Source organism: Balaenoptera musculus, chromosome 7 (assembly GCF_009873245.2).
Source record: "Balaenoptera musculus isolate JJ_BM4_2016_0621 chromosome 7, mBalMus1.pri.v3, whole genome shotgun sequence".
Taxonomy (NCBI): domain Eukaryota; kingdom Metazoa; phylum Chordata; class Mammalia; order Artiodactyla; family Balaenopteridae; genus Balaenoptera; species Balaenoptera musculus.
The window spans coordinates 69,660,366-69,684,076 of record NC_045791.1 but is presented as its reverse complement, the minus strand read 5'-3'; the positions used below and the strand labels follow the sequence as shown (position 1 = coordinate 69,684,076).

Genomic DNA, 23,711 nt, shown 5'->3' with positions numbered 1-23,711 from the left:
GGATATCTCACAAATACAGACATGCCAAAAAGACGTTAGCTTTCACACACTGCTAATTGCCTACCCATTATCCATTTCCTACCCTGTTAGTATGGACTAACAGAATTTCTATTTATTAGGGGTAGCAATAAGCCCAATTAAAAAATAGTTCCCTAGATTCCCTTACATCTAGTCTGGCCAGTGAGTGTCAGATGGGTGTCTGGGAAACTTCTTTTACCTGATTTAGGTGTCACTCTTTCTTCTACTTTGACCATACAAGTGAGGCTAAAAGTGAAACACCTATCTGGCAACTATAAGGTGGCAGGCATGAAGTCTAACATCCACACACTAAGGTTGGTCAGAGCAGAAAGCATACCTTACTGATGGCACTAGTCCTGGATTATCTACCCCCAGACTTGTTATATTAGAAAAATAACCCCATTTGTCTAAACCACTGTTGATCAACCTCCTGATATCTATAGTCAAACAGATCCCTAATTGTTACAACCAAAATTAATTTGTTTCTGTACTTCCAAAGTTTGCAGGAGGAAACTGCCCTTTTGTTCCTACTAAAAACATGGTAGTCAACTTGGTATCTCATTTTTCACCCACCAAATACTATCAACAAGTGCTGACAATTTCATCTCTTAAACATATATCTATCCACTTTTTCCACCTCTAATACCTTATTCTAAGCCACTACCACATCTCATTTCGGGCCCAGAACTTCAACTTTTGTCTCCCTCTAATCTGTTCTCACAGAGCAGTGTTTAAAGACCAAATCATGTCATTCCTCTTCGTAAAAGTCTTCAAGTTTCCAACTGCACTTTGAATAGTCCAGAACTCTTAATATGGCATATAAAACCCTACATAAATGTTTGCCAAACTGTGTTCAGAGAAGTACCTGGAGCAGAAACACCTGGGATGCTTATTAAAAATGCAGATTTTAAAATCAATCTTTGGGGTTGGGCTTTAGGAATCTCCATTTTAAAATTAGGACACTAACAATTCAGATGCACATTAAAATGTGAGAAGGCCTACCCTTACATAATGTGATCTTATCTCTAAGACTCATCCAGGGCCAATCTCTGTTCACCTTGCCTCACATTTGCTTTCTTTCACCTTCTGAAATGTAATAAACTCCTTCCTGTCCTGGAGCCTTTAAAACCAGACTATTCTATTAATCCTACTCTGCCCTTCCTCTCATTCTAAATTTAACTATCACCTTTCATGGAAAACCATACCTCTTCATCCAGGTAAAATGAGGTCTTCGTGTTATACCCTCTCTTAGCACTCTCCTCTGTACTTTTCCTTTCATTTATTACCATCATATTTGATTAGTATTTTTTAAAGATATAAAATATTAAAGATACAGCTAACTATTTCCCCTGCATCCACTCCCTTTCCTCCCAGAGGTAAGCTTTACTGAAGACTGGAGTGCATGTTCTTATACTTTAACTACGTTGTGTGTTTGTCTCAAAAAGTCTGTTATGGGTATATAAAAAGTGTCATATGGTATATATCATTTCACCTCCTTTATAGCAGTTAAAATGAACTAGATAGATCTACATGTATCAGTATGAACATATTACTTATCACCCTTTAATTATTTTAGTAATGATTTATTCAATATCTGCAACCCCCTCTAGATTGCAAACACCAGGAGCTGGATCATACTTGTCTCATTAACCACTGCAAACATTAAGCACTCTGCAGTTTCTAGCACATAATAGGCAATAAATAAATAAACACTAGTTGAATGAAGAACTAATTCATGAATGAATAATGAACAAGATAATGCTAAGGTTAGTTTATATAAAATCTGACCCTCTGCCAAATTAAATTAGTGAAATATCTTGAATTAATTCTGTTACATGCTGTTTAAACAAAAACTAATAAATACTGAGGGATAACTGGTTCTTAATAGAAAGAAAGAAAAATAATTTTAAAGGTTATATGTATTAATTTATATAAAAGGATCTAATTTTGGATATTGGTGGGGGACCTACACATAGCAACAGAAAAGAAGAGGAGAAAACACACACAAGAGGAAAACAAAATTCTTGGTATATAGAAGAGATGAAAAATTGTTTGGTAACTAAGTAAAACAGGGACTAACAATATTGAAGAGGAAACCTAGAGACCAGAAGAGTCTTAGCCACTTTCTTACAGCTACATAAGTGGGAAAGCAACTTCACAGAAAAAATGGACTACCTGACCACTTTTGTACCGTACTACATTATTATAAAAGCAATTCTGGAAGAAAGGAGAACAGATGGAAAATATGTACATTTACCACTCACCACCAGAATATAGGCATTGGGAAAGGCAGAAGTTATTTTTTAAATACACTTTAATAGCAGAATTGTTTCCTCATAGTCTAGTATACATGGCATATTTTTGTGATTTTTGCTTATATTTAACAGTCATTAAACTAAAAATCAAATGTATAGGACAACTGTAAATGTCTCTAAATGAGGATAGAATATTTCATTATTTCACTTTTCATCACTGAATCATTCTAGTTTTGTTGGTTTCCAAAAAAGATTTACACTAAAAACAAGTGCAGGGGCTTCCCTGGTGGCGCAGTGGTTAAGAATCCGCCTGCCAATGCAGGGGACACGGGTTCGAACCCTGGCCTGGGAAGATCCCACATGCTGCAGGGCAACTAAGTCCGTGTGCCACAACTACTGAGCCTGCACTCTAGAGCCCGCAAGCCACAACTACTGAGCCTGCATGCCACAACTACTGAAGCCTGTGTGCCTAGAGCCCATGCTCTGCAACAAGAGAAGCCACAACGAGAAGCCGACGCACCGGAAAGAAGAGTAGCCCCTGCTTGCCGCAACTAGAGAAAGCCTATGTGCAGCAACAAAGACCCAACACAGCCAAAAATAAAAATAAATTAATTAATTAAAAATAAAAAGTGCAGATGTGAACAAAGATACATTCATTTTTGGTAATAAAGTTCCAGATCACAGAACTTTTATACATAAATAGGATTAATGACAACCCCTAACTTTGAGTTCTGTGAAAAGTAAGGATTTATAAAGGTTTTAATAAATTGAGTTTAGCTAATAGACATTTAGAGGAGACAAACAAAAGGACTGAAAAATGCATCTTCTGAATCTGGAAGAGGAGGGAACTCTTCCAAACTCATTTTACAAGGCCACCATCACCCTGATACCAAAACCGGACAGATATCACAAAAAAAGAAAATTACATGTCAGTATTCCTGATGAACATAGATGCAAAAGTCCTCAACAAAATATTAGCAAAGCAAATTCAGCAATTCATTAAAAGGATCATACACCATGATCAAGTAGGATTTATTGCAGGGATGCAAGGATGGTTCAACATCCACAAATCAGTAAATGTGTTCCACCAAATTAACAAAATGAAGGATAAAAATCATAAGATCATCTCAATAGATGCAGAAAAAGCATTTGACAAAATTCAACATCCATTTAGGATAAAAACTCTCAACAAAGTGGGCATAGAGGGAATGTACCTCAACATAATAAAGACCATATATGACAAGTCAACAGCTAACACCACACTCAACAGTGAAAAGCTGAAAGCTTTTCTTCTAAGATCAGGAACAATATAAGGATGCCCACTCACCATTTTTATTCAACATGGTATTGGAAGTCCTAGATAAAGCAATCAAGACAAGAAAAAGAAATAAAAGAAATCCAAATTGGAAAGGAAAAAGTAAAACTGTCACTATTTGCAGATGATATGATATTATATATAGAAATTTAAAGGCCCCATCAAAAAACTGTTAGAATAACCAAATTCAGTGAAGTTGTAGGATACAAAATCAATACACAAAAGTCTGTTGCATTTCTATACACTAATAACAAACTATCAAAAAAGAGAAATTAAGAAAACAATCTCATTTGCAATTGCATCAAAAAGAATAAAACACCTAGGAACAACTTTAACCAAGGAGGTGAAAGACCTGCATTGAAAATTACAAGGCATTAATGAAAGAAACTGCAGACAACACAAATAAACAAAAAAATATTCTGCGTTCATGAACTGGAATACTGTTAAAATGTCCATACTGCCCAAATTAATATACAGATTCAATGCAATCCCTATAAAAATTACAATGGTATTTTTCACAGAAATAGAAAAAAAATCTAAAATTTGTACAGAACCACAAAAGACCCCAAATAACCACAGCAATCTTGAGAAAGAAAAACAAAGCTGGAGGCATCACACCCCCTGATGTCAAATCATAATAGAAAGCTACAGTAATTAAAACAGATGGTATTGGCATAAAAACAGATACAGAGATCAATGGACCAGAATAGAACCCAGATATAAACCCAAACATATATGGCCAATTAATTTACAACAAAGGAACCAAAAATATACAATGGAGAAAGGACAGTCTCTTCAATAAACAGTGTTGGGGAAACTGGACAGCCACATGCAAAAGAATGACACTGGACCACTATCATACACCATACACAAAAATTAACTAAAAATGGATTTAAAAACTTGAACCTAAGACCTAAAATCATAAAACTCCTAGAAAAAACATAAGCAGTAAGCTCCTTGACACAGGTCTTGTGATGATATTTTTGAATCTGACACCAAAAGCAAAAGCAAAAATAAACAAGCAGGACTATATCAAACTAAAAAGCTTCTACACAGCAAAGGAAACCATCAACAAAATGAAAAGGCAACCTACTTAATGGGAGAAAATATTTGCAAATCATATGTCTGATAAGGGGCTAATATCCAAAATATGTAAAGAATTCATACAACTCAGCAACACAAAAAATAGTCCAATTAAAGAATGAGATCTAAATAGATATTTTTCCAAAGACATTCAGACGGCCAACAGGTACATGAAAATATGCTCTACATCATTATCGGGGAAATGCAAATCAAAACCACAGTGAGATATCACACCTGTTAGAATGGTTATTATCAAAAAGACTAGAAACAACAGGTGTTGGCGAGGATGCAGAGAAAAGGGAACCCTTGTACACTGTTGGTGGGAATGTAAATTGGTGCAGCCACTATGGAAAACAGTACGGAGGTTACTCAAAAAATTAAAAATAGAACTACCATATGATCCAGCAATTCCATTTCTGGGCATTTATTGAAGAAAATGAAAACACTAACTTGAAAAGATACATGCACTTCCATTTTCACTGCAGCATGATTTATAATAGTCAACATACAGAAACAAAGTGTCCATCAATGGATGAGCAGATAAAAAGTTGTGAGACACACACACAGGAATATTACTGAGCCATAAAAAAGAACAAATCTTGCCATTTAAGACAACATGGATGGACTTCAAGGGCATTGTACTACATGAAGTAAGGCACACAGAGAAAGACAAATACTATATGATCTCTCTCATATTTGGTATCTAAAAACAGAAAAACAAGCTCATAGATACAGAGGACAGATTGGTGGCTCTAAGAGGTGGGAGTGGAGGGTAGGGAAAATGGGTGAAGAGCCCCCAAACCGACTTCTAGAGCATTGAAGAGCCTACTCAGAATCAGGCAGAAACTTTGCAAACGGGCTATTATCACCAGTATCAGTTCTTAAAGTTCTTTATTGTTTCCTATACTTAAAAATATTTGTAATTTTAACATTCCAAAAAGATAAACAATATTCTGTCAAGTGGCCCAGGTGGCCATTAACTCCAAGAATCCAGCTAAAGAAGGCTTTTTCTTGGTTCAACAATTAACTATGTAATGATACAGACTGAAGTACCGAAGTTAGCCTTTTTTGGGGGTGCCTGCTTAACAAAGTTTGAGATTTCAAAATTATTAAGATAGAACAGTGACATAAGTTCATTTTTTGTAGATATAACACTATTTGAAATTATCTTATGTAGTTACTTATCTAGGCTGTTATTTTCTGTATTGACTCCTGGTATTTATGGTCTATGAGATCATGTCTCATGTGATCTTGCCCAGAACATAGAGTAGTTCCTGTCTTGTAGTAGGTGCTCCAAATTGCTGCATAAAGGCAAATGAACAAATGAATAAACTTTTGCACCTATTTTGCACGTTATTTGTAAAACACTTTTTAACTTCTCTAGTAGTACTGCCTTCCTCCCTTTACCTTGCATCTCTACAAAGGAAGTTGTCTAGGGCAAAATAAATTACAACACAGTCACTGGATTTGGCCCCAAGTCCTGTAAAACCTGTTTGTTTTTGTGCATTTGGTCCAGCAGCCAGCAAACACTTCAGGAAGACAGCTAATTGTAGTTTTCTATCAGGAGGGTGGCACATTATTACTTCAGTCTGAACCAGTCCTTTCTCTTTTCTCCTTTCTGCTGAAGATTTAGTCAACAAGAAGCTTATTAATGAGATGGTTTTAAAGTGAGCTTAAAAAAAAAAAATTCATGTGTTTATAGACTCTTAGGCTTATATTTAGTCATCTATTTGGTAGGAGTGGGTGAACAGATAATTGTACTTTAAATAAATGTCAGGATTTGAAGGGTGAATTTTATTAACTTACCAAATTGGAAATATTTGAGATTTTAAGAATTATAGTGAAAAATCAGTGGTAGATTGAGTCACTGTACAAAATTTCCTTTATCTATCAATGTTAGACTTGAGCCTTACAACTTTAGGTCAAACTCATTTGGCATTATGTACATTTACAGACAAGTCAGTGTCTATTATTGTTACTTACTGAAGAAAAGCTGACAGTGACATAAAAATGTTGGCTATTATTTTTTCTCTTGGTACATATTTAAAGACTTTTTGGTTATCACCCTTCATTTTATCCCTTCAACCTTCCAGGGATTGCTTAGTCAGTTATCAAACACCTGGCATTTTTTTTCAAGCTTTATATTCTATAGTTTTCTAGATAAGAAATGAAAAAAAGTAACTCACTGATTTACCGTATTGAGTTGGCACAGGGTAACAAATTTGTGCCAATATAATACTAAAGAATGGCATATTTCTGAACCTCTAGCTGAGTGGAATTAAGTGAGCCAAACATACAATTGATGAAATTGAAATTTTATCTAGGAGTCCCAAGGATGTTTAGATGCCAGTGTTATTTAATGTGCTTGCTGGTATATGGCACAGAAAACTCAGCCCCATCAATCCTAGAGTTAGAGAATTGAGGCAGCCTCCCTGTTTCTACAGATTGTAACCATCACAGGGGGAGGAACCTTGCCTCTTAGAGCAGCATCTCCAACACCTAACATACTGCCTGAACACTGTGTGTGTGTGTGTGTGTGTGTGTGTGTGTGTGTGTGTGTGTGTAAATAGAAAAATGAAAAGAAAGGCAAAACAAAACTCAGAAATTCATGCCCACAGTACATCACATCAGGCTACCCACTCAGATCTTATGCCCAACTGCCAGCACTCATTGATGCTATATGTAAGTCCAAAAAATACTAGGTACACCAAAAGTTTCAATCTATTAAAAACTTCCGCAGAAGATCCCAAATTCTTAACTAACGCAAAATTCTAAATCTCGCCACGACAATGAATAAGAACTTTCGCAAAAAGCAAAAACTGTGAAACACAATATGCAAACAGCAGCAGCTCTCTATCCAAAAGCCCCATATGTACAAGGTAAGTGTACTAATAACATGCCACTAAGTAGATCATTACATGACAAAGCCCAACATGTAAGGGATACCAAATAAACAACAGTGATGGTTCTGTGGCAGACATATATGGTGGATGTAAAATAAAATTGCACAACAGAGACAAAATAAAAATTAAAGCTTCTCCAGTTTTTATTACTTGGCTAAAAACACAGCAATTAGTTTTTTCTCCTTTGTTTCTCCTTTAGGTGAAAAAGAAAAAATGTCATACAATGACTGTTTTAACAGCATATTTTAGTTGAAACACTTCACAAACAGGTAATAGAAAGTTAAGCTCCACTTCCCTCCTCCCGAAAACCATTCTCTAAAGTTTCTCTTTCGGGTAAAAAGAGGAAACATTAAGGCAGAAATATTTTATTGGTATGATTAAAGAGGATTAATAGTATTAGTCACCACAAGAATTTTAACAAAATCACTTGTCCTGCAACTTTAAAGGATGTGTTGTCAATGAAGTTCCATTTTGCAGAAAATATAACATTTATTCATTTCAATTCAAAGTAGAAACAATATTATTTAGTTCATTTCTTTAAGTTATAAATCTTGTGCATAGACCTGGACCCACAGATGCATGTATTCAAAGTTGATTGTAAAATAAATTACCAACAATAAGCTATATCATATTGAAAATAAGTTTACACTTTAACACTTATGGATTAAAAAAAATTTTTTTTAATAAAAGTAGAGTGGCAAATGTCAACAACATTAAAAGATTTGGAAATGAACATATCAGCACTATGAAGATTTGAAAATGAAAACCCATTTTATGAGCAACTTTGATATAATTTTTAAAGTTACCTCATTTTCAGCCAATAATTAATTATGATAGGAAAGGATGAAAAAGAAAGTATACTCAAGATTAACAGATTTTGAGTTTTTCAATTAGGATCTTTAATTTTGAGGGACTATGAGAAAGAACAAAAAATAGACCTTGGATTGAGTTCAATAAATAATTTATATCACATCATTAATCTCTTTTAAATGGAAACAAGACTTAAGTTTTATGTTATCCCCTCAAAGGACGAATTGTAATGATCCTTAGCGATGATTCGTGAAAGGCATACACAAAATAATGAAAACTAAAAATTCTAAGCTAAGGAAAAGTTTAACAAGAGGCTGAAGATCATGATTTTAATTTGGATCTTACAATGGAATGGCCCAAACATGAACAGTTATATTTGCATAACTGATGCTAATATTTCAGCATCATTCTAATTTTAATAGATATAAGGTGAAAGCAAGCAGAGCTTATTTGAACAAGAGCCAGTCATTTAAAAGTTCAGGTTCTCACCTATACAAACTTGGGGGGAGAAGAGCTTCCTAGGCAAGTTTAAATTTTGAGAAGAAACTTGTACTTTTTTTAAAGAGTAATAATATTTAAGTTTTAACATTTAAGTCAACTAAGTCTCTTAAAAATTAATGCATTTCAAGAACAGCAATATATTTACTTTATGAATAAAAAATAAAAATCCCAGAACTACGAAAAAGATGGATGCTAAGGACAAGACACACAACAGAGTAATAGACAAATACAGAGCCTTATTCTGAAGCCACTCAAAGATCCAAACATCTAAAATAAAAACAATGTGCTGGGAAAAGCTAACCTGAAAAGAAAAAAAAAAAAAAAATTTTTTTTTTTTTTCCCCAGAAAACATTGGTTTAGAACGCCAATAACCTTTGGTTACTTAAAATCTTTTTACTTATATATTTAGCCTAATCCCAAAGGAATTTAATTTAAAAAGCCAGTGGTGCAACACCTATTTTTAGAGTCACATTTCTGCTACTCTTTACTTTCTTTCAAAGGTTCTGGGGTAATGTTTTATTTTTAGAACTACTGTATAATTGTGACATTCACTTCTAACTTTACTAGTCTTTATAAACTTGGCATATAACTATATACTAGAAAAATACAATTAAGTAGTTTTAATATACACTGATGGGACAATCAGTTTGCCAAATAACTTACAGTCATATTAACCAGTACTGCTAATTATGCTTCTCAATAAAAATAAACAACCAACAAATAACTGTCCCAAAAAACATAAAATAAACTAACCCCATCAAAAAAGAGAAAATAAAAGTAAATACGTTAATTGAGAAAGCAAGGTGCTACCTGGAAAAGAGGGTTGGGAGGAATGGGAGTTTGCACCAGATAATCTTTAAGATTACTTTCCAGCTCAACCATGTGATTCTAATAAATTACAAGATTACGGTAAATGGAAGAACATCAAAGATCTAGAAAGCATGAACTATGTTTTAAAAATAAAACAAATTCTTCAACTGTTTACAGGATATGAATTAAAATTATAACTAAGGGTTCCAAGTGGAATTGCTAGGCCAAAGAGATTTTCATTATATAATCAAAAATCACCAGAAATATAATATGAAACAGACATTTAAAACTGTCTCAGGTAAGAATTTTTCCTTATAAAAGCTAAGCCCTCCAAATAGATAACTTTAATCATCTGATACATTAGGACTGAAAACATTTCAGCAAGGTAAATACTTGATGAAATAAAAATCATTATTTTTTATAATACTATATCCAGAAAAATCAGGTCCTCAGATATTAAAATTTGGCTTAAAGTATACCAAATTGTTCTCTACCACTGAGATTTTAACTAAAATATTTTCGAATTAGTAGATGAAATTTAGAGTTAGAAGTCTAATAATAATAACAACAGTGTTATGAGATCAACGGCCAGAATTTGTCATTTCATTACTCTTTTCTATGAGCCTCCATACTGGACTGCTTACAGAGTTCATCAAAGCACTTGGAATCAAGGATCATCACTTGTTCACTTTTTTATTTAACCAAAACATAACAGTTCCCGATAAGAAGTGCTTTGTAATTTATGCCAAAAATACCACGGACACCACCAGAAAAACAATGTGATAAGTGCTAATTAGTAGCCTATTCATTTTAATTAAAGGTCAATGGATCAGGAAGCCATTATAAAAGTTCTGATCAGTGCTGGTTTTACACATTTTACATATCTTAAAAATCTCTATAGCTACAACTTATTAAAATTACTAACAGATCTACAATCTACAAAACAGGTAAGGTTAACTAAGTCAACCTTAAAATAAATTTCCTTCCTTTCGTATGCTCACAATATAAACTTAGAAAGGAATGTTTTAAAACCACAATAAAATCAGTTCATTAAATAAAGATTTATGATCAGTCTATTTAACAATTTTTTTCTTTTAAAAAGTACCTTTTCTATTACTATTTAAGTAGTTAAGGACTCTAAAAATAGTCAAGTTTTGCCAGCTCTGTTTTATATTGGATAGATTTTTGCCCTAGATGACCTTATAGTAGTTTTAAGAGCAGAAAGTCCAGACTAAGACAGTGTAATTTCTAAATTTCTTCAATGTGCATTGTATGGTATTCACATTAATAAACTACTACTGGATCAGAAAGAGGGAGAAGAGGAAAAAAAGAATCTCTCCTAGTCCAGTTAAATTCCTTCCATTTCTAAACAGTGTAGAAAACAAATGTTTTAACTGTGTTACAATCTGAAATAAAAGTGGTCGAACTTGATATACTTTTAATGTATGTTCATGTATAATTTTGGCCTTGAACTACTCCATGACAGTGAATGGACTAAAGTAACCTGAATAAATGTGCGTAAAAATCTGAGGGATGGGCCATGATGAATCATTAACAAGCCCCATCTCCAACATCTGGTTTTAATTAAATATTATATTTAATATAAAATGGTAAAGAAGGAACTGAACAGAAAGCATGTTACTTTAAAAAAAAAAAAAGCATTCTAGCATTTTCAAGACCATCATGGAGAAAAAACAAATTTTTACAAATGAATAGCAAAGACTCTTAAAACTAAAAATTGTGCACTATTTTTAGAATAAAACTATTCCATAAAGTAAACTCTTCAAACTAAGAAGTACATTATTTTAAGTTGAATACAATCCTTCAATATAATAATTTTGGACACTACTTTAAAGTCAGCTTTCACATGAAATCTGATGTTCTTGCTTTCTCTTTTGTGGAGTTCTCCAGTATCATTATTCTACTCTGACAGTGCTAGTAGTGAATGGGAGCAAAACAGAAACCACAAATCTTTAAAGGTAAATTGAACAAGTAAAATATGTTATATTTTATAAATTCTGGGGCAGCAAAAATGTTCCAAGGTCTCTTACGACAAAACCTGGAATAGATCGATGAACCATTTATACGTGACATACTATGAAAAAATAATTGTTGCTGATTTTTAGGCTATGGATAATGGACATAGATAAATATAAAGATAGATAGACATCTATTAGATATACACACAAACACATACATTGTATATAAATTATCAGGATACAGACTGACAATATCAGTCTATATCAGTGGTTCTTTCCACATATGTACATGCCTATGAAACTACACTGTCAGATCAAGCTGAGTTACCTCTCTGTTTCAAATGGATTAAAAACATCAACAACAAAAACAACCCCAAATGTATCTTTAATAGCAAGTGATCACAAACTTACATATTGAATATACCATGACAATGGAACTGCCTATTTACTAATCCCAAAAGAACTTTATGAAAAATTCCCACAGATAAATACAAATTCCTGTAAACAACAGTATTTCCCCTTCAAACAGTTTTAGAAACTTCTACAATATATTTGGGATGTCTTCTCTGGATATGAATGGAAGATTTCATCAAACAAGAATTTAAAGTACTGTATTTGACCTACAATGCATGTAACCTCATTATAATTTGGATCATGCTGTGGAAATATACTAAGTTCCTTCTGAAAGTTAAATTCCTTAAAAAGTAGTTAGGGTGAATTTCAATATTAGTTATTCTACTCAATATACATTCTACTGGGATTGACAGTTCTATTCTAAAGCAATAATACTCTTCATTTGATTTTAGCAACATGTTATTCCTACTCTGGACAACAGGTAAAACAACAATTACATAGTGAATCACGGATATTCTTCCTCAGAAAGCAGAAAGAACCTGCAAATGGGATAGTGGGTTTTTGGGTTTTTTTTTTTTAAGTTGTCAAAGGGAAAAACAACAAAAAAAATTGGGAGAAAAGTCTTTATTCAAATACTTCTAGTACAACCAATAGAAAAACATCCTCCCCGCAAAAAAAAAAAAAACCCATCAACGCTATACTGCCTTAAAAAAAAAAGTATCGGGCTTCCCTGGTGGCGCAGTGGTTGAGAGTCTGCCTGCTAATGCAGGGGACACGGGTTCGAGCCCTGGTCTGGGAAGATCCCACATGCCGCGGAGCAACTAGGCCCGTGAGCCACAACTGCTGAGCCTGCGCGTCTGGAGCCTGTGCTCCGCAACAAGAGAGGCGCGATGGTGAGAGGCCCGCGCACCGCGATGAAGAGTGGCCCCCGCTTGCCGCAACTGGAGAGAGCCCTCGCACAGAAACAAAGACCCAACATAGCCAAAAATAAATAAATAAATTAATTAAAAAAACAAAAAACAAAAACTGATAGCTGTTGCATGTTGGAAAGATCTTTATTTAAAAAAAGAAAAAAAAGTATCAAATGAAGTCCTTGAGTATTTCTATACTTCCTCTTCACAGCAGCCTCAGAATTAACTAAAAATATAAAGCATTTTAATAATATCTTCATAAAGGATGACTTTTTAAGTTAAAATTCCAACTATTGTACTTAAAATGCTGAAGTTGCTTTCATTAAAAAAAAACAATAAAATCAGCTTAAAATAAATTTATTGTACAATACAAAAAGTAGGCATACTGGAAAATAAAAGGTACATTAATATACAAAGCAAATAAAAGAAAGCTAAATAACACAAATGGTTTAATCCAAACACTAAGATAAAATGCACAACATTTATGCTAAAAATAAAGTATTTCAGAAAGGATATGCATTTCAAATGAAATGTTAATGATGGAAAAAAAAGAAAAACAAATATGCTAACTTCAAAATGCTTGAATATCAAGAATCAGTAATGGCATAAAACATTAAATCCAACAATACTGGGTACTTTTCACGAACTTTATTTGAAAAGATATTTAAAATACTGAAAGAATCAAAATAATGTCTTTAAATCCAGCAAAGGTTTTCCTTTTTTTTTTTTTTTTTTAAATAAAGTTTGGGGGCCTATTCACAATATCTTCCCTCTTCTTCCATTTATACCTTCCTACAAAAATTTCTGGATGCTCATCCTTAACAAGATTCTATAAACGAAGTAACTTAGGTAACCCTACTCCATTGGTAAGTGTGTATTTAAGCCTTACCAACATAATAAGTGGCACAAATTAACATAATTTTGAAATCTGTACAAATATGGACACAATATGAAACATTAAGTTTCCATTTTATAAAGTAAAACCTACCTCCAAATGAAATAGTAAAATGTAACAATTAGAGCACAGGGGCGGAAAAAAATAAAGCCTGTTTTGCAAACTATAAATTAAGACATTCAGTTCCCCAAAGCACAATAGCTCTGTGAAACTAATTTGAATGACACTGTTCAAAGGTATAGCAGAGGTAAGGCCTTCAGACACACCATTCTCATGTAAATGGCCAAACCAGAAGCATCCAGTTAGGATATGCATCTGTACATCAGAGGAACACTGAATTAGCCATAAAATCCTTGGTAATATCCTCTAAAACCTAACGTGTAATTATTTAAATATATGTTTAATACTTCAGTTAGGCCAAAAGACTTTTGACCAAGTTTGGAAAGGAACTTCTTTTCCTAATATCATAGTTCCCAAACTCATATAATCAAGACTTTCTATATCTGTATTTGCACTAGCATCTAAATCATCCAGGAAAAAACTTTTTGCTACACTACAATTACTTTTATAGACTTTACCCTACCACATGTATGTCATGATACTAAGAACCTATCAACTTCTCCTTCTGACCTCACCCCTGCCCTCCAAAATCTTGAAGCTGTGGGGGAACTGCGGGGAGAACCAGAGAGGTATATAGAGGAAGGAAGAAGTGTGAATAGGTCCTACACAGTTTTACAATCACTTTGCCAAGACTGACTTTAAACATTGTGAATTATTTGAAATTAGGTTGCGTAGAACCTATAGTCCTTTTCTTAAAAACAAGTTTTGATTCTCAATATTGCATTTATATAACCGAACAAAAGGATTCAGATCTAACAGGCATTTTAGTAGCATACTAACTACCTTCAGACTGAATTCATTTCCTAAATACTCTAAAAGAATTCAAATAAAACAAACTTTATGAGATGTTATTATAATTTATCATAAAAGATTCATTAGCATTTGTGAAATTATTAAAAGCTAAAAACCAAGATTCACCATTCATACTTAAATATAACATGGAAAAAGTTACGTGGATATTACGAAAATAAAATTGTTCAGGTAAACATTTCACTTGAAGACACTCCCTGTTGCTCCTTCTGAGTAACCATTATAGCTTTTTAACAATGAAACATGTCATATTACATCTGAAATTCTTTGGCTGGAATGCTTTAATAACATAAGACACTCCTGTACATGACAATTCTGACAGAACAAAGGAGTTGCAAAGTGAAAAAGCAAAGACATTTTAAAGTGTTTGATAAAATTTTAAATAAATTTTTAAAACTTTAAAGCCAAAAAAAAAAAGTTAAAGCCAATCTATTACTAAAAATAGCATAATATCTTCAGCTAATTTTATAATCTACTGCTATATTAAATAATTTGGAATTTATTATTAAGTCTTTTTATTTTTGTATTTAGCACAGAAATACTTTCTATTGCTACTAGAGACATCATGTCAGCTTTAAAACTGGAAAAGAAAAAACAAAATGGATGAAATTTATGAGTTCAGTGTGTGGGTTTCAGAACCAAGAAATTACAAATTTCTGTTACTATTTTAAAATGGGATTATCTGACTGCATATATAGTTAAAATTTTAATTACACCAAGAAAAATTTTTAAGAAATTTTTCCTTTCATTTTTTAAAAATAAAGCAAATTTGCTTTATTTACTTATAAATACTTTTTAAAAGACTGACAAATCCACTTTTTAATCTATTAACTTTACACAAAGATTAAAAGAAAAAAAAGCTTTATGGCTCCAGCACCCAAGGTTGAGAACACAAAAAACTCAAATAAATATAGTATGCCAGAAAACTAAAGATGTTTGAAAGGTTAAATGAAGAACATTCTGAAACTAGAACCCATTTCTTTAGCTTTTCTCTCCCAGACTTTCCATTCTATATACTACAGTTGTAGAGATGTCCTCATTTGACTCAGGTGACACTTTTTTCCATACTGTCTCTTTTAAAGCAAGTTCTTGTTGGAGACTTTCATAGTCCAATGGTCCAAAGGAATGCTAGTTGTTCAAGCAACATACATAATTTATTAGTGCACTTGAGTGAAGAAAGGTCCAAGCTATAAAACGGTATTTTTCAATGAATGTTATTAAAATCTGTTAACATTTTCACCCACCACCATCTGATGTTTTGCTCCATGTTACTCATGTTGATGCCCATGGAAGTTTCTATTCTGTCGGCTCTGCATAATTCTCATATATTATTAGAAGTTACTTTGATTGGAACTAACGATAGGAAAATTTACTTAGTATGTGTTAAAATTTTTTTCTACTTATAAGTGCTTCATACATATTAGCTTCAAGTCTAGTTAGGTAATTTTACTCTAAACATTTTCCATTTGGAATGCAAAGAAATTTAAATTCAAAACAAGTCCTTTAGTGCAGTGAACAACAACAAAGACAAAAAAAAATCTTGTTCCTGGAGTGTGAGCCCTGACTCCTTTAAAAAGGAGTATATATGTGCAAAAATATGAAGCCAAACACACTGATAATAAACAAATATTACCTTAAAATAACAGTGTCAGGAATATTGCATTAAATATTGCATTTCTACAGAAAAATATTTAATCTATGGTGACCTATAAAACTTACTATGAAGCTCTGTCAGGTCTCTCACTAATACTATAATCCTTTCCCATTTACATATCCATCCACATCAAAATAAACTTCAATTTAAGACTATAACTGACAAATATTAAGAGTAAAAACAGACTTTCTCTTTACAACATGTAGCACTTTCCAATTTGTCTTCTTTTAACAGAATCAATTTTTTAAAATATTGCTTAAAATAGCAGAAAAATGGGGGAAGGGAGAAACCCAACCCCTGCTCCTAGGCTAACCAGTTCCAATTTAAATAAAACAGTAATATTTAATATCTATGTACTATTGGTCCAGGATGATAATGTCAACAATTTTTTTACACTCATTTGTTATTAGTAAAGATATGAGGCCACTAACAAACTAAACTAAGTTTTACTTAAACTGGTGAAGTTCATTTTCTCTCTCAAAAAAAATTACATAATAATCTAAGAATTTTGCTTACCCTTTGATCACCACCTTCTCTTCGAGGATCAAGTTTTTTTGCAAAGTGTCTCAAATTATCATAGTTATGGAAATTACACAGAGAAACAAGATCCTGTAATTAAACAAAACAGGTATAAGAAACTGGCTAGTCATTGGCTATTGTTTTTTCATATTTTAATAAATTACACTAATACTGTCCAACTTAACTACTATCTCATGGAAAGGACCATTGCATGTTAATAAAGCAGCATGATGCGTCAAGAAGAGAACTGAAATCAGAATAAGAAGATGTGGATTACAGATTTTGAAAACACTGCTTACTAGCCTGACCCTAGGGCTCAGCCACTCAAATTGTTTAACTGCCGTCTCCTGTAAAATGGGCATTATAATAATAGGCCACATGAAATAATTTTTCTATCAAATAACTATAAAGCTGCACAAAAATATAAAGAAATATTATGGTTATAATCTATTTTAATCTGTAAGGAATCCAATGTCACTCTCTAGTTTTTGTAAAATATGTAAAACTGAAAAATAAATTGGAATTTTAATTGAGAAAGTCTGCAGAAAAACTTATACTTAGTGCAGACTATAGGAAGTAGTAAATGTAAATAAAACCAGAAGATAAAATATTAGCAAGACTTGGGTAACAACATAAAATACTGAACTAGTTAAGAGTAGTAATAATTTTAAATTGCAGTACTTATGTCCTCAAAAAAAAAAAGACTTTTAAAGGTAGTTTACGGATAAAGATATTCAACCATGCAAATTAAAGATGACAGTGTAAACTATAATAATCTTTCATTTATGTTGGGATTTAAATGACTTCTCCAAGTTTAATATCTTTTGCTGAGCTTTGGAAACTGAAAACTAATTATAACCATGAAAATTAAAATATGAGCATCAAACAAATGTAATTTGTAATTAGTGAGGATGATTATACGGGAGCTGTGTGGTAGAGGCAATTTAAAGCTCCTTTATGAACATGTCCATGGCTACCGAGTAACTGACAGACTGGCAGTGAGAGTGCCAACAATCAATAAGCTCTGAAAATGAGCAAAAAAAGTAGAATCATCAGATGGCTCAACTTATATGATCATTATTTTCATTAAGAAAATATGCTTACGTGACAGAAGTGAATTCCCTTAACACTGTTGCCCATCTTGTCCAGGGGAGGAGACCAGCACATCATGCCCATGACATTGGGGACAACTAAAAGAATGCCCCCAGCAACTCCAGATTTTGCAGGAAGACCAACCTGAAAATAATTTGAAAAAAAAATGGACATTCATGTTAACATTTTAAAATAAGAAAAGTCATGTCCAGCAATAAGGGAACTGGTTAAAATATTATGGTACATATATCCATACAGAATTCCAACATTAAAAATGTTGTAGATATGTATTTATCAACATGTTTATAATATAGTAAATGAAAAGAGTTATAAAACAGTTGGGATATATTTAAATATAGGAAAAAATTTGAAAGATATACTCTAAGGAATTAAAGTAGATTACATCTAAGTTGTGGGGCTACGCACATTCTTATTTTATTCTTTTTGACTATATTTTCTTATTGTTTTATAATAAACATGTATTGCTTTAAAGTATGAAGTGATTTTCAAAAAATATTTTATGACTAAAACAATGAGAAATTATCTCTTCTTAGAAGATTCTCTATGGTATACTGGCAGAGAAATTCTAAAGAATAGAGGTAAGATGGTACTAATTCAAATTAATGCTCTTCAAAACATTTAAGCTTACATTATGTAAAATTTGACAACAATTATGATAAAAGACAAAATTAATGTCATCAGGGCAGTGTTCATTAATGGCTTACTAACCATTCAGACCTCTTGCTAGAATTAATCTTGCACAAAAGTAACAAAACAAAATAATCACCTGAATGGGACCTACCAATTTACAGGGAATACCAGGGACAAAGGAAGGGACGTAATAAGCAAAATCAAAACTCTAAGAAACTGTACAGGAAAAAATGACCTAGTTTTTTCAACCAAAAATAACAAGAAAAAAGAAGTTAAGGGGGAGACTAAAGATTTAAAAAATAGTAATAGAGGCACAACCAACCACAATGTATGGCCCTTATTTGTAACCCAAGTGAAATAAATTGTAAAATAATAATTAAGATAATCCAGATAATCTGAATATTGACTAAGTATTTTTTAAAATTTATTTTATTGAAGTACAGTTGATTTACAACATTGTGTTACTTTCTGCTGTACAGCAAAGTGATTCAATTATACATATATTCTTTTTCATATTCTTTTCCATTATTGACTAAATATTTTGATGATATTAAAGATTAAAATTCTTTTCAGATTTTTATACATAACAACGGTGCTGTGTATTTTTTAGAGCCCTTGTCATTTAGAATTACATACTGAACTATGAAAAGGGTGGGGGAAGTAGGTGTAATATAGATGAAACAAGATTGGTCATGTATTGATAATTACTGAAGTTGAGTGACGGGAAACTATTTATTTATTTATTCTTATTGAAGTATAGTTAATTTACAATGTTGTGTCAGTTTCAGGTATACAGCAAAGTGATTCAGTTATATATATATATATATATATTTTTTTTTTAAATTCTTTTCCCTTATATGTTATTACAAAATATTGAGTAGAGTTCCCTGTGCTATACAGTAGGTCCTGTTATCTATTTTAAATATAGTAGTGTGTATATGTTAATCCCAAACTCCTAATTTATGCCTCACCCCCTTCCCCTTTGGTAACCATAAGTTTGTTTTCTATGTCTGTGGATCTATTTCTGTTCTGTATATAATTTCATTTGTATCATTTTTCTTTTAGATTCCACACATAAGTGATATCATATGATATTTGTCTTTCTCTAACTTTAAATGCATCTATTTTTCTATTTTTAAAATTTTCAAAATAAATTTTTAGGGCATTATGACTAGACATAGAATGAAACAAGAAAAGTCTATAACATTTCACAAGTGGCAAATGCACAACAGAGCTTAAAGGAGTATATTTTTGTTAAGTTTTAACTTTAATATACTTTAAGTCCTTTAAAACACCTATGGCTGTAACCAAAGATGTTAAACATCACAGTTATGCACTCCTTCTGAACTTAAAGAATTCCTGAGGTACGTAATCACCATAATATTAAACATTAGCAACTAAAAGTAAAGTCTGTACTAAGCCTGTACAGTGAAATGCCTTAAAAATAAAAGTGATAAGGTTCTATAAATTAAACTTCAAGTTCTTAAGAACATGTCGTAGACTGCTTAACTCTATTTCTTACCAATTCTGTAACAAATTAACCTTGAAAACAAGCCTCTCTCTCAAAAATTAATGTACAGCTCTAGAAGCAAAGTTCAAACTGTATTTTTAAAAGAACTAGTCCAGACTAGTTTCCTGCCAGAGAAATTAAGATTAAACAATTACTTACATGGAAAGCAAACTGCCCCGAGAAATCATACATGCCACAGGAATGCATCAAACTGAGAGTATTTCGAACTGCTTCAGGACTCAGTACTCTTTCACCAGTAATTGGGCAGAAGCCACCATTAGCCAGTGTTGCCGCCATCACACTAGCTGATTCACAAGTTACTTCAATGGAGCATAGCTAAAAGGAAGAAAAAACTAAATTCTGAAAATTTAGGCTCACATTATTTTTAGTAGTACAGTTGACCTCTAAGATAATCTGTGTCATCTGGTATTTCATACAGATCTGAAATATTTCTTCCAAAGGGATAACTTGATGACATAGAAAGACTTAAATGTGAACAATGTTCTAGCCCCTTTAAGGTTTATCCTAATTTGCCCAGTTATTCAGTCTTTTAATGGCAGACCTAAGATAGGCAAAGCCAGCTCCTATGCACTAAGATTTGTAATTGCCTCATGTGATATTCATGTGATATTCAAACTTGCTTAAATATTAATGCTTTCTGTAGGATACACAAACATAATTATTTTTAACTCAACAGGGAAAAAAGAGCCGTGATCTATTTTTAAAACAAAGCAACATACATCAGTATTATGATAGTTAGCATCTACATGAGAAACTGCTACTTTACGAAAAAAATTACTGACATCTTGCCTGTAACAAAGCTCAGCATCCCCATACGGCAACATGCAAAGGACTAAAGGAAAAAAAGCTAAGACAGTTCTAGCCTGCACGCTCTGTGTGCCTAAAACCAAAATGTTACATTTTAAACCATTTATTAACATTCAAATAGTTATTTGATATTGACTATGGGTGCTAGATATACTATAATGAATGAAAAAAGCAAAGTCCAGGTACACTGTAGGGTGAAATTTTTGCATTTCAATATAATCAAAATAATGGAAATAGTTTACCACACCAAACCCAAATTTACCCATAAAACTAAAACAATAAATAAATGCTCTATTTTACTTTTCACTAACAGCAACCAAAACTGAGAGGAAAGTGGAAGAGAAGGAGAAGGTAGGAAGTAGGAAGAAAAAGACATGACAGTTCTCAACTTATAATTTTCCTTTCTCATACCAAGATTTTTAAGAGGCACAAAGGGGTTTAGAAATAGCAATAAGGAAACTAACTAACTGCAGTGAATTTGAAAACTGATTAGAAGCCACTTTTTGACTGACTTCCACTTTTGCCTATTTATGTTAAAACCCCTTCTCTATTTCTTCAAAACTACAGAATCTACTTATTATATGGACCCACATAGCAAAGACTTATAGTACAGGTGATTTAATTATGAAAGGTTTTCGAAAAGAAGTAAGATTTAAACTCCAGTGACCAATTCCTACTTTATAATTAGTATTAATGGAAATTTTGTTTGTCATAAGGTGATACACTTCCAATTTGACAAATCGCAATTTAAGAGTACTCTCCTGGTAGCCTGACAGATGTTCAGTTAGATGCAGCCCTTCTCCAAGAGAGCAAGTAAGTTTTCTACGGCTGTCTCTTGATTTTTGCCCTGAAGTATAGAAATTTCACAGTAGATTAGTAGCACCTAAGCTATGATAGCCAAAGTTAAATACGTGTACCAAAGGAAAAGAAACTTTAACATGTGGAAGAAATCCATATAGGTTAGGGAAAAAATAAGGGACACTGGATAAAAAGTAAATATGACACTGTATTTCATATAACATTTTATAGTTTCAAAGGAATTTCACATACATCTCATGTACTTGTCCAATGTAATGCAGGAAGTTAGGTCAAAGCATATGCTACAGATAATGAAACCAGGGTTCAGTAATTGGAACTAAGTCACATGGCTAAAACGTAGCCAGGTTAGACTGATTTTCTATTGATAGTCTGGATTCCCAATTCATAGTTCTTCACAATGGGCAGGTGACAAACTGTGACCTGGACTTCCATCAAAATCTACTCGTTATCAACTTTCCTTATATATTCTTTACGATTACTAAAAGGTTACCTTAAAAAGTAAAGGCAGGCAATGTAAGGTAAAACAGAAATTAACAATAATTAATTTGTTATTATGTAGCTTCACATTACAAACTCATCAGAAGCACCAATGGCATTAAATCTGTAAGAAGGAATTGAACTGAAAATATGGGGGAAAGAGAGGGATGTCCAGGAAGGCTATCTTAAATTGAGTTATATACTACAGAAGACTGTGTAAATGGCCCCCTCCCCCATGAATATGGAAAGCTACTCGAACTTATTAGAAAATCCATTATGTGACATTGTAGAAATGAACTAAAAAAACTGAGAAAATGCCATTTTAGAATGTTGATATGAACCTTCTGATAAAGAAACAAGTAACTCCTTCAAACAAAGTTTTAAAACTAAGAAAACAGAGCTTGGTTTATAATAAAGAGAAGCCAATTGCTGAAGCTGTACATTATTTTTCACACTTCTTAAATATAATGTTTTTATAGAAAAAAACATTTCCCTATTACATTCTGAGACATCACTTTTTAGGAGATACAGACACGAGATTGCCTTTAACAAGGACATTTTTCCGAAAGTCAATGGGAAATGTATTTTCTCTCAGCCTAGAGCCAAGATTTCACAGACATCTATATTCTGCAAAATGTGACACACCCATTTATGTACATAATTCATATAGTTAAAATAAATTACCTGGAAATAGAAGTCTAATATACCAACCATGTCTGTGCCTTCTGGAAAACACTGAAAAAATAGAAAGGCAATTAAAAATACAGGCATACAGGGGAAAAAAAAAATGCACACAAGTAAAAGATACATGGAGATTAAATTTAAAATATACACACGTTTCATTCTAATTGAGAACAAAATAGCACACAACCTATAAAAGGGTGCAAACATGAAATAATGAAGAACAATAAATCAAAAGTACACCACGTAATTATTTAGATTTCTAGATACTAGTTTAACTGGCAATGATAAACTGATTCATAATTCATGAACCAAGTTACTAGACCAGCCACTTAAAATTTAAAAATCAAGTGTAACCAGCAACAGTCAAGCATTATGCTTTTGAAAAATGGGACAATCCTTAAGCAAAATTTGCAATACTATAACTAGTCAAATATTTGAATACTACCAAATACAAATTGCTTGAATATTAACACTGTGATAGTATTAACTCAAGAGTGTTTAGCAAAAACCTCTGCACCTTAGTCATAGGTAGCTGCTTAAAAGCTATTGTTGAGTTTTATTACACTTCAGGTATTTTAATAAAATTTTTTATTTAATACATAAAATAATTTGAAATAGAAACAGAATTTAAAAACCTTTTTTTCTTTTAAGTAATATCCTATTGCAAAATTTCGATCTCCACTTTCTCTTTCAGACTGAAACCTAAAAGAAAA

The 23,711-nt window shown here is 32.5% G+C and overlaps 1 protein-coding gene across 3 annotated transcripts in view; it reads right to left on the bottom strand.

Moving 5' to 3' along the window:
* The window catches only part of GLS (glutaminase), an 80,153-nt gene that overhangs the window by 17,768 nt on the left and 38,674 nt on the right, over positions 1–23,711 (bottom strand). The window contains exons 10-15 of one of the 3 annotated variants that reach the window (XM_036858648.1): positions 23,634–23,700; positions 22,999–23,049; positions 20,350–20,526; positions 18,042–18,173; positions 16,935–17,027; positions 13,281–15,892 (exon numbers count right to left, since the gene is read on the bottom strand). In XM_036858648.1, coding sequence (XP_036714543.1) covers positions 15,746–15,892; positions 16,935–17,027; positions 18,042–18,173; positions 20,350–20,526; positions 22,999–23,049; positions 23,634–23,700 — 667 coding nt within the window. In that variant the 3' untranslated portion in view covers positions 13,281–15,745. Of the gene's footprint in view, positions 1–13,280; positions 15,952–16,934; positions 17,028–18,041; positions 18,174–20,349; positions 20,527–22,998; positions 23,050–23,633; positions 23,701–23,711 lie in introns of those variants that run through there. The other 2 variants (XM_036858649.1, XM_036858647.1) reach the window with 2 other exon arrangements.